The 14,599-nt window shown below is 48.0% G+C and overlaps 1 protein-coding gene across 4 annotated transcripts in view; it reads right to left on the reverse strand.

Annotated features, from left to right (window-relative positions):
• Positions 1-744: 744 nt before the first annotated feature.
• The window catches only part of ss18 (SS18 subunit of BAF chromatin remodeling complex), a 33,737-nt gene continuing 19,882 nt past the window's right edge, over positions 745-14,599 (reverse strand). For 3 of the 4 annotated variants that reach the window (XM_055634291.1, XM_055634289.1, XM_055634290.1), the window contains 3 exons: positions 4,975-5,094; positions 2,683-2,804; positions 745-1,406 (listed from right to left, as the gene is read on the reverse strand). In XM_055634291.1, the coding sequence (XP_055490266.1) occupies positions 1,395-1,406; positions 2,683-2,804; positions 4,975-5,094 (254 nt within the window). In that variant the 3' untranslated portion in view covers positions 745-1,394. Of the gene's footprint in view, positions 1,407-2,682; positions 2,805-4,974; positions 5,095-7,100; positions 7,194-14,599 lie in introns of all 4 variants that reach the window. The other variant, XM_055634292.1, reaches the window with a different exon arrangement.

Consider the following 14,599-nt stretch of genomic DNA (forward strand, 5'->3'; position numbering starts at 1 on the left):
ACAGAGGCCCTTCGGCCCAATGAGTCTGTGCCGACCAACAATGCCCGCATATTAACATTATCGACACACACTAGGGACAATTTACAATTTTACCGAAGCCAATTAACCTTCAAACTGTAGGTCTTTGGAGTGTGGGTGGAAACCGACACACTCTGAGAATACTCACGCAGGTCACGGGGAGAACGTACAGACTCTGTACAGACAAGGGGGTCCTCAAGTTTTCAGTGTGAAGAAAGGCCCCGACACAAAACATCACCTGTCCATGTTCTCCAGAGATGCTGCCTGACCCACTGAGTTACTCCAGCACTTTGTGTCTATCTTTGGTATAAACCAGCATCTGCAGTTCCTGGTTTCAGATGGCGAGCTGATGGACAGTGCGCAAACTCTGTGTGGAGGTTAGCAGGGCAAACAGATGGCCAATGAACACGAGTCCCAGAGATACTCTGAAATCAGGCGTCAACGGTAGTGAGAACGGGGCAAGTCCTTGAAATGGCAACAACACTGACCCCCACCCCCCCTCTTAAGGTCTCATGATGCATTAAACAAAATCTCTATCTAAAAAAAGTAACGCCCCCCCCCCCCTCCCCCCCCCCCCCCCAAAAGTGCGAGGAACAAGGGGTTTTGAGCAACACTGTTTAAAAAAAACATTTGATATAAATAAAGCCGAGGACATTTCCCCTTCGGGTATTGGAGACACTCGGTTTGATTAAGAAAATGACCGTTGATTGCTTTTGCCAATAATACTTAGTGAAATCTCAATCACTTTTGCTTGGAACCAAAGCTTTTGAGATCGTCTTCTCTGTCCAGGTCGACATCTCCAGCCGGTGATTCTTCAGTGTGTGGGCTTCTTGGACAGGATCTCGGTGCGGATATACGGAGGAGGGAGAAGCATGATGGGAAGAGCGTGGAGCCTGGTACACGGAGTGGGTGGAAGGGCAGGAGAAGGTGGTACTGTCCCTCGGAGGTGAGACCTGGTCAGGCAGCCCCGAAGACGGATAGGACAACCTCCTTTGCGGGAGATCTGGTCTTCCAACAAACGCAAGGCGGCCTACTTTACTCAACATTATCCGAGACGTTATTGGAACTGAGTAATGGTGCGAGGCTAGACTGCACAGTGACGAGGAAGATTGGATAACCATCTCCAGGAACATCCCCAAGGTAGAGGGAGCAAGCAAGGCGTTGGTACCTCCAGTTATTCTAGTTCACTCACTGGCCAGGGGGGAGAGACAACCAAAGCTTCTTTTCCTCCCGAGACCAACAGGCCACCCACCCGATCTTCCTCACCCTCTCCGAAACATGTTGGAAACGTTTGATTGTAGAGTTGTCTTTGACTGGTGGACACCAACTGGAGCCGAGATCTTCGTAAAAATCCCTGCCCGGTCACCGTGGCAGCTTCATTGCATGTTCTGAGGAGATGAAAAACCACCCTTGAATTAGACAGAGCGCCCATACCAGAATGCTGCCTGGATTGACCTTCATACGCTCTTTAAGCAGAATTAGCCCATTCAGCCCATCAAGACTACTCCGTGCTCAATCGTGGCTGATCTATCTTTCCCTCGCAACCCGATTCTCCTGCCTTCGCCCCATAACCTCCTTACTAATCACGAATCTGTCAATCTCCACCATAGGCCTCCACAGCCGTCTGTGACAATTATTTCCACAGATTCACCACCCTCCGACTAAAGAAATTCCTACTCATCACCTTTCTAAAGGAACGTCCTTTTATTCTGAGTGTGCCCTCTGGTCCTAGACTCCACCCCTGGTGGAAACGTCCTTTCAACATCTACTCTATCCAAGGCTTGTGGGTTTCAGCTACAAGGAGAGGTTAGACAGACTTGGATTGTTTTCTCTGGAATGCTAAAGGTTGAGGGGAAACCGATATGAAATTATCAGAGGCAGAGATAGGGTAGACAGTCAGAACCTTTTCCTCAGGATGGAAAATACAAATACTAGAGGGCATAGCTTCAAGGTGAGAAGGGAAATGTTTAAAGGAGGTGTGCAAGGGAAGGTTTTTATTTTTTTTAAACACCACACCACACACACACACACACACACAGTGATGGGTGCCTGGAATGCGTTTGCCAGGGTGGTGGTGGTGGAGGCAGATACGATAGTGGCATTTACGAGGCTTTTGGATAGGCACATAGTTATGCAGGGAATGGAGGGATATGGATCATGTACAGGCAGGTAAGAGATTATCTTGGCATCATGTTCGGCACAGATATTGTGGAAGGAATGGCCCATTCCTGTGCTGTACTGTTATATGTTCTAAAACAGACCAAATAGGTGCACAAAATCAAGAGGGGGATTAAAATAGAACTTTAATAGAATGTAATATTTGGTGCTTATTTCCACCCTGCTCCACCTGTCACGAGCCAATCCGATTGACTAAAGCCAAAACCTCTGACTAGAGGTTATGGGGAGAAGGCAGGAGAATGGGGTTGGGAGTGAAAGATACATCAGCCACGAATGAATGGCGGAGTAGACTCGATGGGTCGAATGGCCTAATTCTGCTCGGAGAACTTATGAAGTCAAGAGAGTGTTATTTTTTTATAGCAAGTCTTTTGAATCAGACCAACTCCAGAGGTCCACCTGGTATCTTGCCCCGAGTGAGCACCATTGCAAGGTGTTGCCCTTGGTCTGCCACTACAGGTTTGTATTGACAGAGTACACATCCCATACCTGTTCATAGCCATAGGGTCGCTGCTGCTGTTGAGGGGGGCCTGGTTGAGGTGGTCTGTATCCTCCGTACTGCTGCCCCTGCGGGTAGCTGCTGTACTGACCTGGGGCACCTTGTGAAGCACCTGGCAACAGAACATAACGTCAAACACACTGCAGAACAGCGCAGTCCCAGCACCCCCCTCCCCCCCACCTCATCTCATCTCCATCCATGCACCCCATTTGTAACCTTTGGAGATATTGGCGCAGGCGTGAGAAAACCCACGCGGTTACAGGGAGAACGTGCAAACTCCATACAGAACGTACCCGCGGTGAGGATCGAACCCGGTCCCTGGCGCTGTAAGTGCCACTTTGCCGCCCATCTGCCCGTTCGGATGGCACAGACGTTCATGTGCACCTCCTCCAAACCTATCCACGGTGCTGCTGACGAGACCCGGCGACCATTTCCCCGAACACTTGCGCTTGACCCACCAAGTCCTAGTTGCTAATCATTTTAACTCCTCTTCCCATTCCCACACTGACCTTTCTGCCCTGGGCCTGCTCCATTGCCAGTGAGTCCACATGCAAACTGGAGGAACAGCGCCTCACATTCTGCTTGGGTAGTTTACTACCCAACAGTATGAATGTTGAATTTTCCAATTTTTGGTGAACACCGCCAACCCTTCCTTTGATCCTTCCCCCCTCCCCCCTCCTCCACCAACAAAGAGGACAAGAAAATTGAATAGTTGCGATTTGAGAAGCAGGAGAAATGAATGCAGGTGGGGAGGGGGAAGGGGAGAAGGGTATAACAGATAACACAAAAGGGGACGATACAGAGTGCAGAATATAGTTCTCAGCATTGCGGCACTTCAGTTCCAGACACAAGATTTAATGTCCAGAAAGGAGATGAGGAAGAATTTCTTCAGCCAGAGGGCGGTGAATCTATGCAATTCATTGCCACATATGGCCATGAAGGCCAAGTCAGATGTGAATCGGAAGCAGATTCAGGTCGGGGGGAGTTCCCCCTGCCACGGGTACCATGTAATCCCGTGCTACCTGCTCCATGGTCAGATAGTCGGCGACTAAACCGTCTCCCCCGCCTGGTTTGCCAGGTGAGGAGGGGGCTGTGGACCCCCAGCAGGACCAAAAACTAGACCTGTCAAAGGGCGGATGAGCTCCTAGCGAGCCAACAGCCATCCACACTTCAGTAAAAGTTGTGATCACGGTCGTACATAGCATTGTAAGGAATGATGACAAAGTGCATGCATCAAAATGCTATACTTGCAGTGGCGGAAGTCCGCAGGACAGAGATGTGTGGTGTGTCACTGTTCCCGTTGGGCACCAGCACCACTGTGTCGCTAATGTTTCCAACGATGATGAATGACAGTACCCTAACTTACGGAAGGACCATTCAGTAGCCTGATAGCAGAGGGGAAGAAGCTGTTCCTGAGCCTGGTGGTGCTCGCTTTCAAGCTTTTTAATTGTGTTCTCAGAAAAGAGGCAACGTGGTATGGACAATCAAGACAATTGGAGTTTCTTGCTGAAGGCACAAGTTCGGTGAGGTACAGGTACAATAGAGATCTTGCTTGAGCAGCTTCACTAGCACATGGACTCGCACAACACACGGAAATATAACTTAAGGTGGAGATTGCCAGGTTCTTGATTAGTAAACAGTGTCAAAGGTTACGGGGAGATGGCAGGAGAATGGGGTTGAGAGCTGAAGATAGATCAGCCATGATTGAATAGATAATAGGTGCAGGTTTAGGTCATTCGGCCCTTCGAGCCAACACCGCCATTCAATGTGATCACGGCTGATCATCCCCAATCAGTACCCCGTTCCTGCCTTCTCCCCATATCCCCTGACTCCGCTATTTTTAAGCCCTGTCTAGCTCTCTCTTGAAAGCATCCAAAGAACCTGCCTCCACCACCCTCTGAGGCAGAGAATTCCACATGGTGGAATAGAATTGTTCGGTCAAATGGCCTATTTCTGCTGCTATTAATTATGAACTTATCAATGTCGTGGAGCTTTGAAGCTGTGGTGTCTGATGAAATCTGGAACTTTGATCAAACTGGAGGAACAGCAAAAGGAAGCAGTGCTGGAGTAACTCAGAGGGTCAGGCAGCACGGAAACAGGCCCTTCGGCCCACCAAGTCCATGCCGACCATCGATCATGCGTTCACACTAGTTCTATCCCATCAACTCCCAACACACTGGGGGCAATTTACAGAGGGCCAATTATCCTGCAAACCTGCAAGTCTTTGGGATGCGATGGGCCGAATGGCCCGAGTCTGCTCCTGAGACTGACAGACTACTCACCGTAGCCCTGCTGTTGAGGGGGGTAGCCCTGCTGGGCCGTGTACTGCTGCGCCAGGTAGCCCTGCTGCTGGGAGGGTCCTTGCTGGTAGGCCTCCTGCTGCTGCCCGTACTGTGGGTTGCCTGCAAGAGAGACGGGCGGCGTTGTTAACATCCGGCGGGCATCATGACGGAAGCAGTGGGACATGGACCTCTCGCGATGGGGATGGGAGGAATGGAAGTGGGTAGGGATACAGAGTCAGAGGTATAGAGTCATAGTTATATAGCACAGAAATAAAGCCTTCGGCCTAACTTGCCCATGCCGACCAAGATGCCCCATCTACAATCTCTAGACTTCTCTAGATCTGTTCCATACCTGTCTAAATGTTTCTTCAAAAAATAGGCAATGAATTCACCACCCACTGACTAAAGATGTAGAAATGAATGTCCATGATGTGCCAACCTTTGTACTCTTCCAAGCATGCCAAAGGCCTTCTTCATCATCCTGTCCTCAACTCGCCAGTGTCAGGGAACTGTGCACCCCTCTTGTTTTTGCAACACTCTCCAGGGCTCAGCCACCCACTGTGCAAGTCCTGCCCTGGGTTGACACACCAAAATGCAATACCTCACACTCGTACCAGACCTAAATTCCATTTGCCATTCCTTGACCCACCTTCCCAACCAATCTTGATCCTATTGCAAACTTAGATATCCTTCCTCTCTGGTCCACTCAACATAGAAAACCACAGTGCAGAAACTGGCCCTTCACCGAACAATGTATGTAAATCCTATCCCAACTAATCCTCCCATAGCTTCCCTACCATTGACATGGAACTCACCGACCTACAATTCCCTGGATTCTATCCACTTCTCTTCTTATATAAAGGAACAGCATTAGCCGCTCTCCAGTTCTCCGGGACCTCATCTGTGGGTAGAGAAGATGCCCACATCTTGTCAAAGCTCCGGCAAACTCCTTTCTTGCGTCTCTCAATAACCTGAGATACATCTCATCAGGCTCTTGGGATTGATGCACCTTAATGCCCTTCACCTCGTCCCTCCTGATTTCGAACTGCCCTTGCTTAATAGCATTCTCCAATCTCATCTCTGTCCCTCATGCCCAACTCATTATATACTTCGATCAGATCTCCCGTCCATCTCCGATACTTCAGAGAAATCAATCCCTAGGTCCAATGTTTAAGAAAGACCTGCAGATGCTGGTAAAATCAAAGTTAGGCAAAAATTTCTGGAGAAACTCAGCGTGCAAGGCAACACCCTCTGCCACCAATTCCTTCTCTCCATAGATGCTGCCTTACCCGCTGAGTTTCTCCAGCATCTTTTGTCCACCTTGGTCAAACGTCTCTTTATAACTAATACCCACTAATCCAGGTAGCTCCACTGCATAATCTCCTCCAGGTTAATCCACTTTGGACAGTTCTCCCCCCATCTACCCTCAAATCCAGGCAGCATCCTCAACAGCCTCTCTAAAGCCTCCACAGGAAGTGAAAGCTGTGTGGGAGTAGGTGGGGGGGGTGGGGCGGGGGGAGAGAAACGGGAGAAATAAGAGCGCTGGACGAAGCAGGGAAAGAAAAAGGAGCGAAAGAGAGATGGGTCAGGAAACAAGAAAACTTTCAAAACCAAACCAAGAAGAGGCCACACAAAACTGCAGTCAAGCAGGATCTATATATTTACAGCTCCGCAGTTTCAGCAACTGAAAAACTGAAAGCTGCAACCAAGCTTTAAACAGACATTTAGCACAAGGGGGAGAAAAAAAAACTGACAATATTAAATCATTATTTTTTTAAAGCTACATAGCACATACTAGCCGAACAAAATAAAGCTAGCAAGCTTCCACGAGTGAGTGACTGATTTAAAGCCTTTGTGGGTATTAATCTTTTTTAATGGTCTTGTACTACAAGCAACAAATATGTACTTGGGGTGTCAAAGCAATGGTCAAGTTAGAAATGTTAAAACTAATCCGGTTATGAGCATTGGTAAAGGAATTAATTCCGAGGCAACATCGTCCTTGGATGAATGAGCAGCTAAGGTTCTACGAGAGCTGTTGAGGGGCGAGGAGGGAGGGTGAGGTTTGATTAAGTGTTTTAGGGGACACAGTGTGTACGCAATATGTGAAGGTATACACATTTATATACCTCCGCTGTAGTAATGTTGGGAGGAATCCTCGCAAGGATTGGCAAAGGCCTGTCCAGGAAATGGAGGGTGATGATAATTGTAGTCACTAGCCCCTACATCAAACAGGAAGAGAGTTAACAGCCTTGCGTCTACAAGCCTATCAATATTTCAAAAGAAGATCTGGAAGAATAAAACCTACGATATTAAAAAATTCAGCCAGCCCTTCTTTTCCCGATAACCTTTCTAAACATTATAACAAGCAAAATCATGAGAGGAATAGATAGGGTAGACACACAGAGTCTCTTACTCAGAGTAGGAAGAGGACATTGGTTGAAGATGAAGTTATTTTTAAGTTTATAGGAAAGACGTCATAACGCTGGAAAGGGTGCAGAGAGGATTTAAGAGGACATTGCCGGAACTAGAGGGACTATAGGGAGAGGTTAAGCAGGTTGGGACTCTATTCCCTGGAGCGCAGGAGAGTGAGGGATGATCTTCTGGAGGTGTACAAAATCATTAGGGGAATAGGTCAGGTTGACACAATAAGTCTCTTGCCCAGAGTGGGGGGAATAGAGAACCAGAAGACATAGGTTTAAAGTGAGGGGATAATTTGTATAGGAATCGGACGGGTGACTTTCTCCACACAAAGGGTGGTGGGTATATGGAACAAGCCCTCAGTGGAGGTGGTAGAGGCAGGGACTATCGCAACGTTTAAGAAACAATTAGACAGATACAGGTTGGATAGAACAAGTTTAGAGGGATATGGGCCAAACGCAGACAGTTGGTTCTAGTGTAGATGGGACATGTTGGTCCGTGTGGGTAAGTTGGGTGAAGGGACTGCTTCCACGATGTATGACTGTCCATTCTTTAGACGTTAGACTGTCCAAGCCTTGTAAACGTCGCTATCGTATCCATTTCCACCACCACCGGGCATCTACCACTCAAACAAATAATCTTGCCTTGCACATAGTTTAGCTTCGAGATACAAGGTGGGAACAGGCCCTTCAGTCCAGTGAGCCCGCCCGCGCCCACCAGCCATTCCCCGCACACTAGCACTATGCTACATATTATGGACAATTTTCCATTTTACCGAAGCCAATTAACCTGCAAACATGTACGTCTTTGGAGTGTAGGAGGAAGCCGGAGCACCTGGAGAAAACCCACGCGGTAACAGGGAGAACGTACAGACTCCACAAACAGCAACCGAGGTCAGGATTGAACCTGGGTCTCTGGTGCTGTGAGGCATCAACTCTACCGCTGCGTCACTGTACCGCTCGAGGTCTTGTGCAGCTGGTATTCCTTTGCGATCTGTGTATGGCTGGATTGTACCTGTGCAGAGTATGATTGACAGGATAGCATGCTTAAAAGTTTTTTTTATTTTAAAATTATATCTCGGTGCTTGTATAATAGAAACATAGAAAATAGGTGCAGGAGTAGGCCATTCGGCCCTTCGAGCCTGCACCGCCATTCAATATGATCATGGCTGATCATCCAACTCAGTATCCTGTACCTGCCTTCTCTCCATACCCCCCTGATCCCTTTAGCCACAAGGGCCACATCTAACACCCTCTTAAATATAGCCAATGAACTGGCCTCAACTACATTCTGTGGCAGAGAATTCCAGAGATTCACCACTCTCTGTGTAAAAAATGTTTTTCTCATCTCAGTCCTAAAAGATTTCCCCTTTATCCTTAAACTGTGACCCCTTGTTCTGGACTTCTCCAACATCGGGAACAATCTTCCTGCATCTAGCCTGTCCAACCCCTTAAGAATTTTGTACGTTTCTATAAGATCCCTCCCACCCCCCTCAATCTTCTACATTCTAGCGAGTACAAGCCAAGTCTATCCAGTCTTTCTTCATATGAAAGTCCTGACATTCCAGGAATCAGTCTGGTGAATCTTCTCTGTACTCCCTCTATGGCAAGAATGTCCTTCCTCAGATTAGGAGACCAAAACTGTACGCAATACTCCAGGTGTGATCTCACCAGGACCCTGTACAACTGCAGTAGAACCTCCCTGCTCCTATACTCAAATCCTTTTGCTATGAATGCTGACATACCATTCGCTTTCTTCACTGCCTGCTGCACCTGCATGCCTACTTTCAATGACTGGTGTACCTTGACACCCAGGTCTCGTTGCATCTCCCCCTTTCCCAATCGGCCACTATTCAGATAATAGTCTACTTTCCTGTTTTTGCCACCAAAGTGGATAACCTCACATTTACCCACATTATACTGCATCTGCCATGCATTTGCCCAGCCTATCCAATTCATCTTGCAGCCTCCTAGCATTCTCCTCACAGCTAAACACTGCCCCCCAGCTTCATGTCATCCGCAAACTTGGAGATGTTGCATTCAATTCCCTCGTCCAAATCATTAATAATGAACCAATACTAATAATATATCACGATGCAAAAATAGGTTGCCACGTTTTATAAATTCCAACATCATTTGCTGCAAGGGTCTTTTGGATGTTTGAAATAGAGGTGAAAGGTGCTAGATGAATGCGTCTTACTCCCCCATCCAAGTTTATTGATTAATGTAAAGATACAGCATAGAAACAGGCCTGTCACCCACCAAGTCTATGCTGACCATCGATCACCAGTTCATACTAGCCTACTCCTGCACCTATTGTCTATCTATAGAGGCCAATTAGCCTACAAACCTGCACGTCTTTGGGATGTATGAGGAAACCCCCAAGGTCACACTGAGACCATGCAAACTTCGCACAGACAGCACCCAAAGTCAGGATCACCTGGTTCTCCAGCGCTGTAAATCAGCCACACAGCACAAAAACAGCCCAACTTGTCCACGATAACCAATATGTCCCATCTACGCTAGTCCCACCTGCCCGCATTTGGACCATATTCCTCCAAACCTTTCCTATCCAGGAACCTATCTTTTAAAATGTTGTTTTCGTACCTGCCACAAAATACCCCCTCTCGCAGCTCGGTCCATGTACACACCATGCTCCGTCTGAAAACGTTTGCCCTTGGGTACCTATTAAATCTAGATGTTGGAGGAAACTGGAGCACCGGGAGATACCACATGCGGTTGCCGGGACAACGGACAAACTCCACATGCACGCACACAGACAGCACCAGAGGTCAGGATCGAACCTGGGTCACCGGTGCTGCCAGGCAGCGGCTCTACCAGCTGTGCCACTGTGCATGAAGTTAAAAACGAATATGTCACTCATTTACCCGAGCTTGGGCTATGAGTATTGAACAGGACAAATTGCTGTCAATCATAACAGGCACCTCAAAGGCGGCACGGTGGTGCAACTGGTGTGTAACTCTGTATCTTGGTACAGGTCCACCACTGATTTTCCGGCAACTGCTGGTCCGACACCTCCTTTAATCCGGGGAAAAAAAAATAAAAAAAATCACGAGCGCAATTGAAATTCCTCCCCTGGAAGTGCCCTTGAAAATTTGGTGAGGTGGCCGATCCCGACCTTATCGGGATTTTCACGACGATCTGCGGATTGATTTTGTCCCCTGCGGTCGGGGCTCTGGAACTCCGACCCAGAGTCGGCAGATCCGTTCCCATTGCGGCCTTCCGCAGCCAACTTATGCGGGCCGATATCTCAGGCCCCTAGGGGCCTAGGCAGACCGTGTTGGTACCGTTGGACTGCCCTCTGAGGCAGTGGCCTCTGATGGTCCAGCAAAGCGGATAATACAACAAGGCTCGGGAACCGAGGGTGCCGGAAAATCGGTGGTGGACCTGCACACATGACAATAAAAAACCAACACCAATATGAATAACATCACTGATACACTGCAATCAGCAATGCATGTGCACCCTGTATTGGCAGCGATCAGTCCGAGATCTTGTTAATGGCAAGAAAGCTGGAGTAACTCAGTGGGTCAGGCAACATCTCTGGAGAAAAGGAATAGGTGACGTTTTGGGTCAAAACCCTTCTGCAGACTGAGTCTGGGGAAAAGGGAACGAGAGATATACACAGTGATATAGAAATATAGAACAAATGAATGAAATAAATGCAAAAAGTAACAACAATCAAGGAAAGGTGGAGCCCACAATGGTCCATTGTTGGCTGTGGCCCAGGACAGAAAGGCCAGTGTGGGAATAGGAGGGGGATTTAAAGTGTTTGGCAACCGGGAGATCACGTAGGCCCAGGCAGACTGAGCAAAGGTGTTGAGTGAAACAATCACCCAGTCTGCGTTTGGTCTCGCTGATATGTAGGAGTCCACAAGTTAGTGGCTTCCTGTTTTGTTACCGACTGCTTGTCTAATTTTAGCCAAACCGTCCAGTATGAGTCACTCCGACAGAGTATAGCGAGTTACGATTGACCTTCCCCTCCTCCCCCCCCACGAGGCATTAACAATGCAGCAAACAGCCGTGACTTACGTGGAGTGGAGCCAAGTGGGGAAAAGGCCAAGTGAAAGACAAGAGGAGAGACTGCCTGCTGAAAAACAAGCTGCACTGACGCCATCGTTACACCTCAGATGGATGTACAGTGTCTTCAGTTCAGGGCGCCTTGTTATAGGAAAGATGTTGTCATGCTGGAAAGGGGGCAGAGAAGATTTACGAGGATGTTGCCGGGACTCGAGGGTCTAAGCTATATGGAGAGGATGAGCAGGCTGGGACTCTATTCCTTGGAGAATGAGGGGTGATTTTATAGAGGTGTACAAAATCATGAGAGGAATAGATCGGGTAAACCCCACAGAGTCTCTTGCCCAGAGAAGGGGAAATCAAGAATTAGAGGGCATAGGTTGAAGGTGAGCAGGAAAGATTTAATAGGAACACGAGGGGTAACCTTTTCACAGAAACCATGGCGGGTGTATGGAACGAGCTGTCAGAGGAGGTAGTTGAGGCAGGAACTATTGCAATTTAAGAAACACTCGCAGTGGGACTAGTATAGATGCAACATGTTGGTCAGTGTGGGCGTTGGGCCGAAGGGCCTGCTTCCACACTGTGTGACTAAAGCCAATGAGGGAGGAAAGAGTACAGCAACACCAACTTGCATTTATAAGGCCGCTTTACCATAGAACAGTACAGCACAGAAACAGGCCCTTCGGCTATTAAACGCCACTATTGCATCTGCTTTTCCTTTAAGATTTGACCCCTTTCACATTAGAGCTATTCCTTCGCGTCTTTAACATTTCCACACTGGGTAAAAGGTTGTGACTGTCTACACCATCTACCCCTCACATCATTTGATACACTTCTATCAGGTCTCTCCTCAAACTCCAATGCTCCAGAGAAATCAATCACGTTTTGCATAACCTCTTTAGAGCTCACACCCACTCATCCAAGCAGCTCCACTGCTCAATCTCCCACTTGGGAGAGTTCTCCCTTAATCCACCCTCTACCCCACAAAACATTCTTCTGCACCCTTTCCAAAGCCTCCACATCCTTCCTGTAATGGGGCAGCCAGAACTGCACACAATACCCCAAATGCGGTCTGTAAAGATGCATCATGACACGGTGAAGACAGGTATACCATATACCATAGGAACTGTAGATGCCGGTTTACAGCCAACATAGGCACAAAGTGCTGGAGGAACTCTGCGGGCCAGGAAGCATTTCTGGAGAGAATGAATAGGTGATTGGAGAAAAAGGAATAAGCCAGAACACTTCTTCAGCCTCACTGCCTATCCGACCTGAAAGTCACCTATTCCCTCTCCAGAGATGCTGCCTAGAGCTACCCCAGCACTGTGTCTACCCCAAGTATACTATACGCCACCTTTACCACTCTAACTCTGTTGCCACTTTCACCGAGTTGTGGATTTCGACCCCTACGATTCCTTTCTTGAAGTCCATTTGGCCCTTCAAGACTGCTTCGCCATTCAATACAATCAAAGCTGATCTGCCCCATGTATCATTTCCTCTTCGGTACCAGTTCCCAAAAGCCCTGAATTCCAATTGAATTGAATTGATTAACAGAACAGACCCTTCAGCCCATTGAGTCCACGCCGACCATCGATCACCCGTTCACACTAGAGCCAGAGACTTGGGGTGCTGTTTGTGCAGACTTTGCACCTTCTCCCTGTCATCGCGTGGGTTTCCTTCAGTGCACCGGTTTCCTCCCGCATCCCAAAGATGTGCGGGGTTGTGGGTTAATTGGCCCCAGTGTGCAGGGAGTGGATGAGAAAGTGGGATAACTTTGAACTAGTGTGAACGGGTGATCGATGGTTGGCCTGGACTCCGGTCAGGATCAAACCCAGTTCTCCCAAGAAGAGAGATCATTTAACACCAGAAAAGGCAGCTGCCTGCCTATTAAACCCCTCTCACCTGCATCACCTATCACTTGTGCAGGAAGGAACTGCAGATGATGGTTTACACCAAAGATAGACACAAAATGCTGGAGTAACTCAACGGGTCAGACAACATCACTGGAGAAGGAATGGGTGTAGTTTCGGGTCGGGAACCTTCTTTTGACCTATCCATTCCACCCATCACTTGCCAGGCTTTATCCCGCCCCTACTTCCTTTCCAACCATCTTCTCGCTCCTTCCCCCCAACCCCCCACGATCAGTCTGAAGAAGAGTCCTGACCCGCTGAGGTTTTTGACAAACCAGCACCTGCAGTTCTTTGTCTCCAATTGGAAAATACATATGGCTGTGTTTTTCCAATCGTTCCCTGTTGAATTTTTCTTTTGATTATTCGCGGGGGTGTTATGAAGACAAGGAGGTCTATTGGGGTCTTCTTAGAAAGGAGATGGGGGAAATTTATTTCACCAAAGGGCGTTGAATCTATAGAATTCATTGCCACAGACGACTGTGGACCCCATCGATGAATATTTTCCAAGGTGGAGATTTACAGATTGTTGATTAGTACGGGTGTCAGAGGTTATAAGGAGAGGGCAGGAGCATGGGGTTGAGAGGGAAAGGTAGATTAGCCATGAGTGAATGACGGAGTAGACTTGATGGGCTGAATGGCCCTAATTCTGCTCCTAGAACTTATGAACGAGGGGGAAAGGAAGTGATGTTAAGACCATGGGGCTTGTTGCAATGAAAGCCCATGAGTTAATCAGACAGTGAGAATCCACAAGTCATAGACACGTCACCCTTCCACACAACCCAGGAAGACCCCATCTAAGTACTTAGTAGTTCATCGGTCAGGGCCTGGAGTACGTCAGGAACTCATGATGCAGCTCCATAGGACTTTGATTAGGCTGCATTTGGAGTATTGCGTGCAGTTCTGGTCGCCCCATTGCAGGAAGGATGTGGAGGCTTTGGAGAGGTCGCAGAAGAGGTTTACCAGCATAAAGTCTAGATTAGAGGGCATTAGCTACAGAGAGGTTGGTCGGACTTGGAATGGACCAGATACAATTATGAGTCATAGATAGGGAGTACAAGAAGGATAGATACAGAAGGCACCAGACACCACTACAAAGAAGACACAAGGTGAGTAACTCAGCGGGTCAGGCAGTAAGATAAACAGAAGACGTTTCGTGTACCCTTTAGAGAATTGACAAATTGGATTGTTTTCTCTTTTTTTGAAATATAAAACCGCGAGATGGTGGTGAGGGCATGCCTGAAGTGAGACGCAAAGTTTAAA

Source organism: Leucoraja erinacea, chromosome 4 (assembly GCF_028641065.1).
Source record: "Leucoraja erinacea ecotype New England chromosome 4, Leri_hhj_1, whole genome shotgun sequence".
Lineage (NCBI taxonomy): Eukaryota > Metazoa > Chordata > Chondrichthyes > Rajiformes > Rajidae > Leucoraja > Leucoraja erinaceus.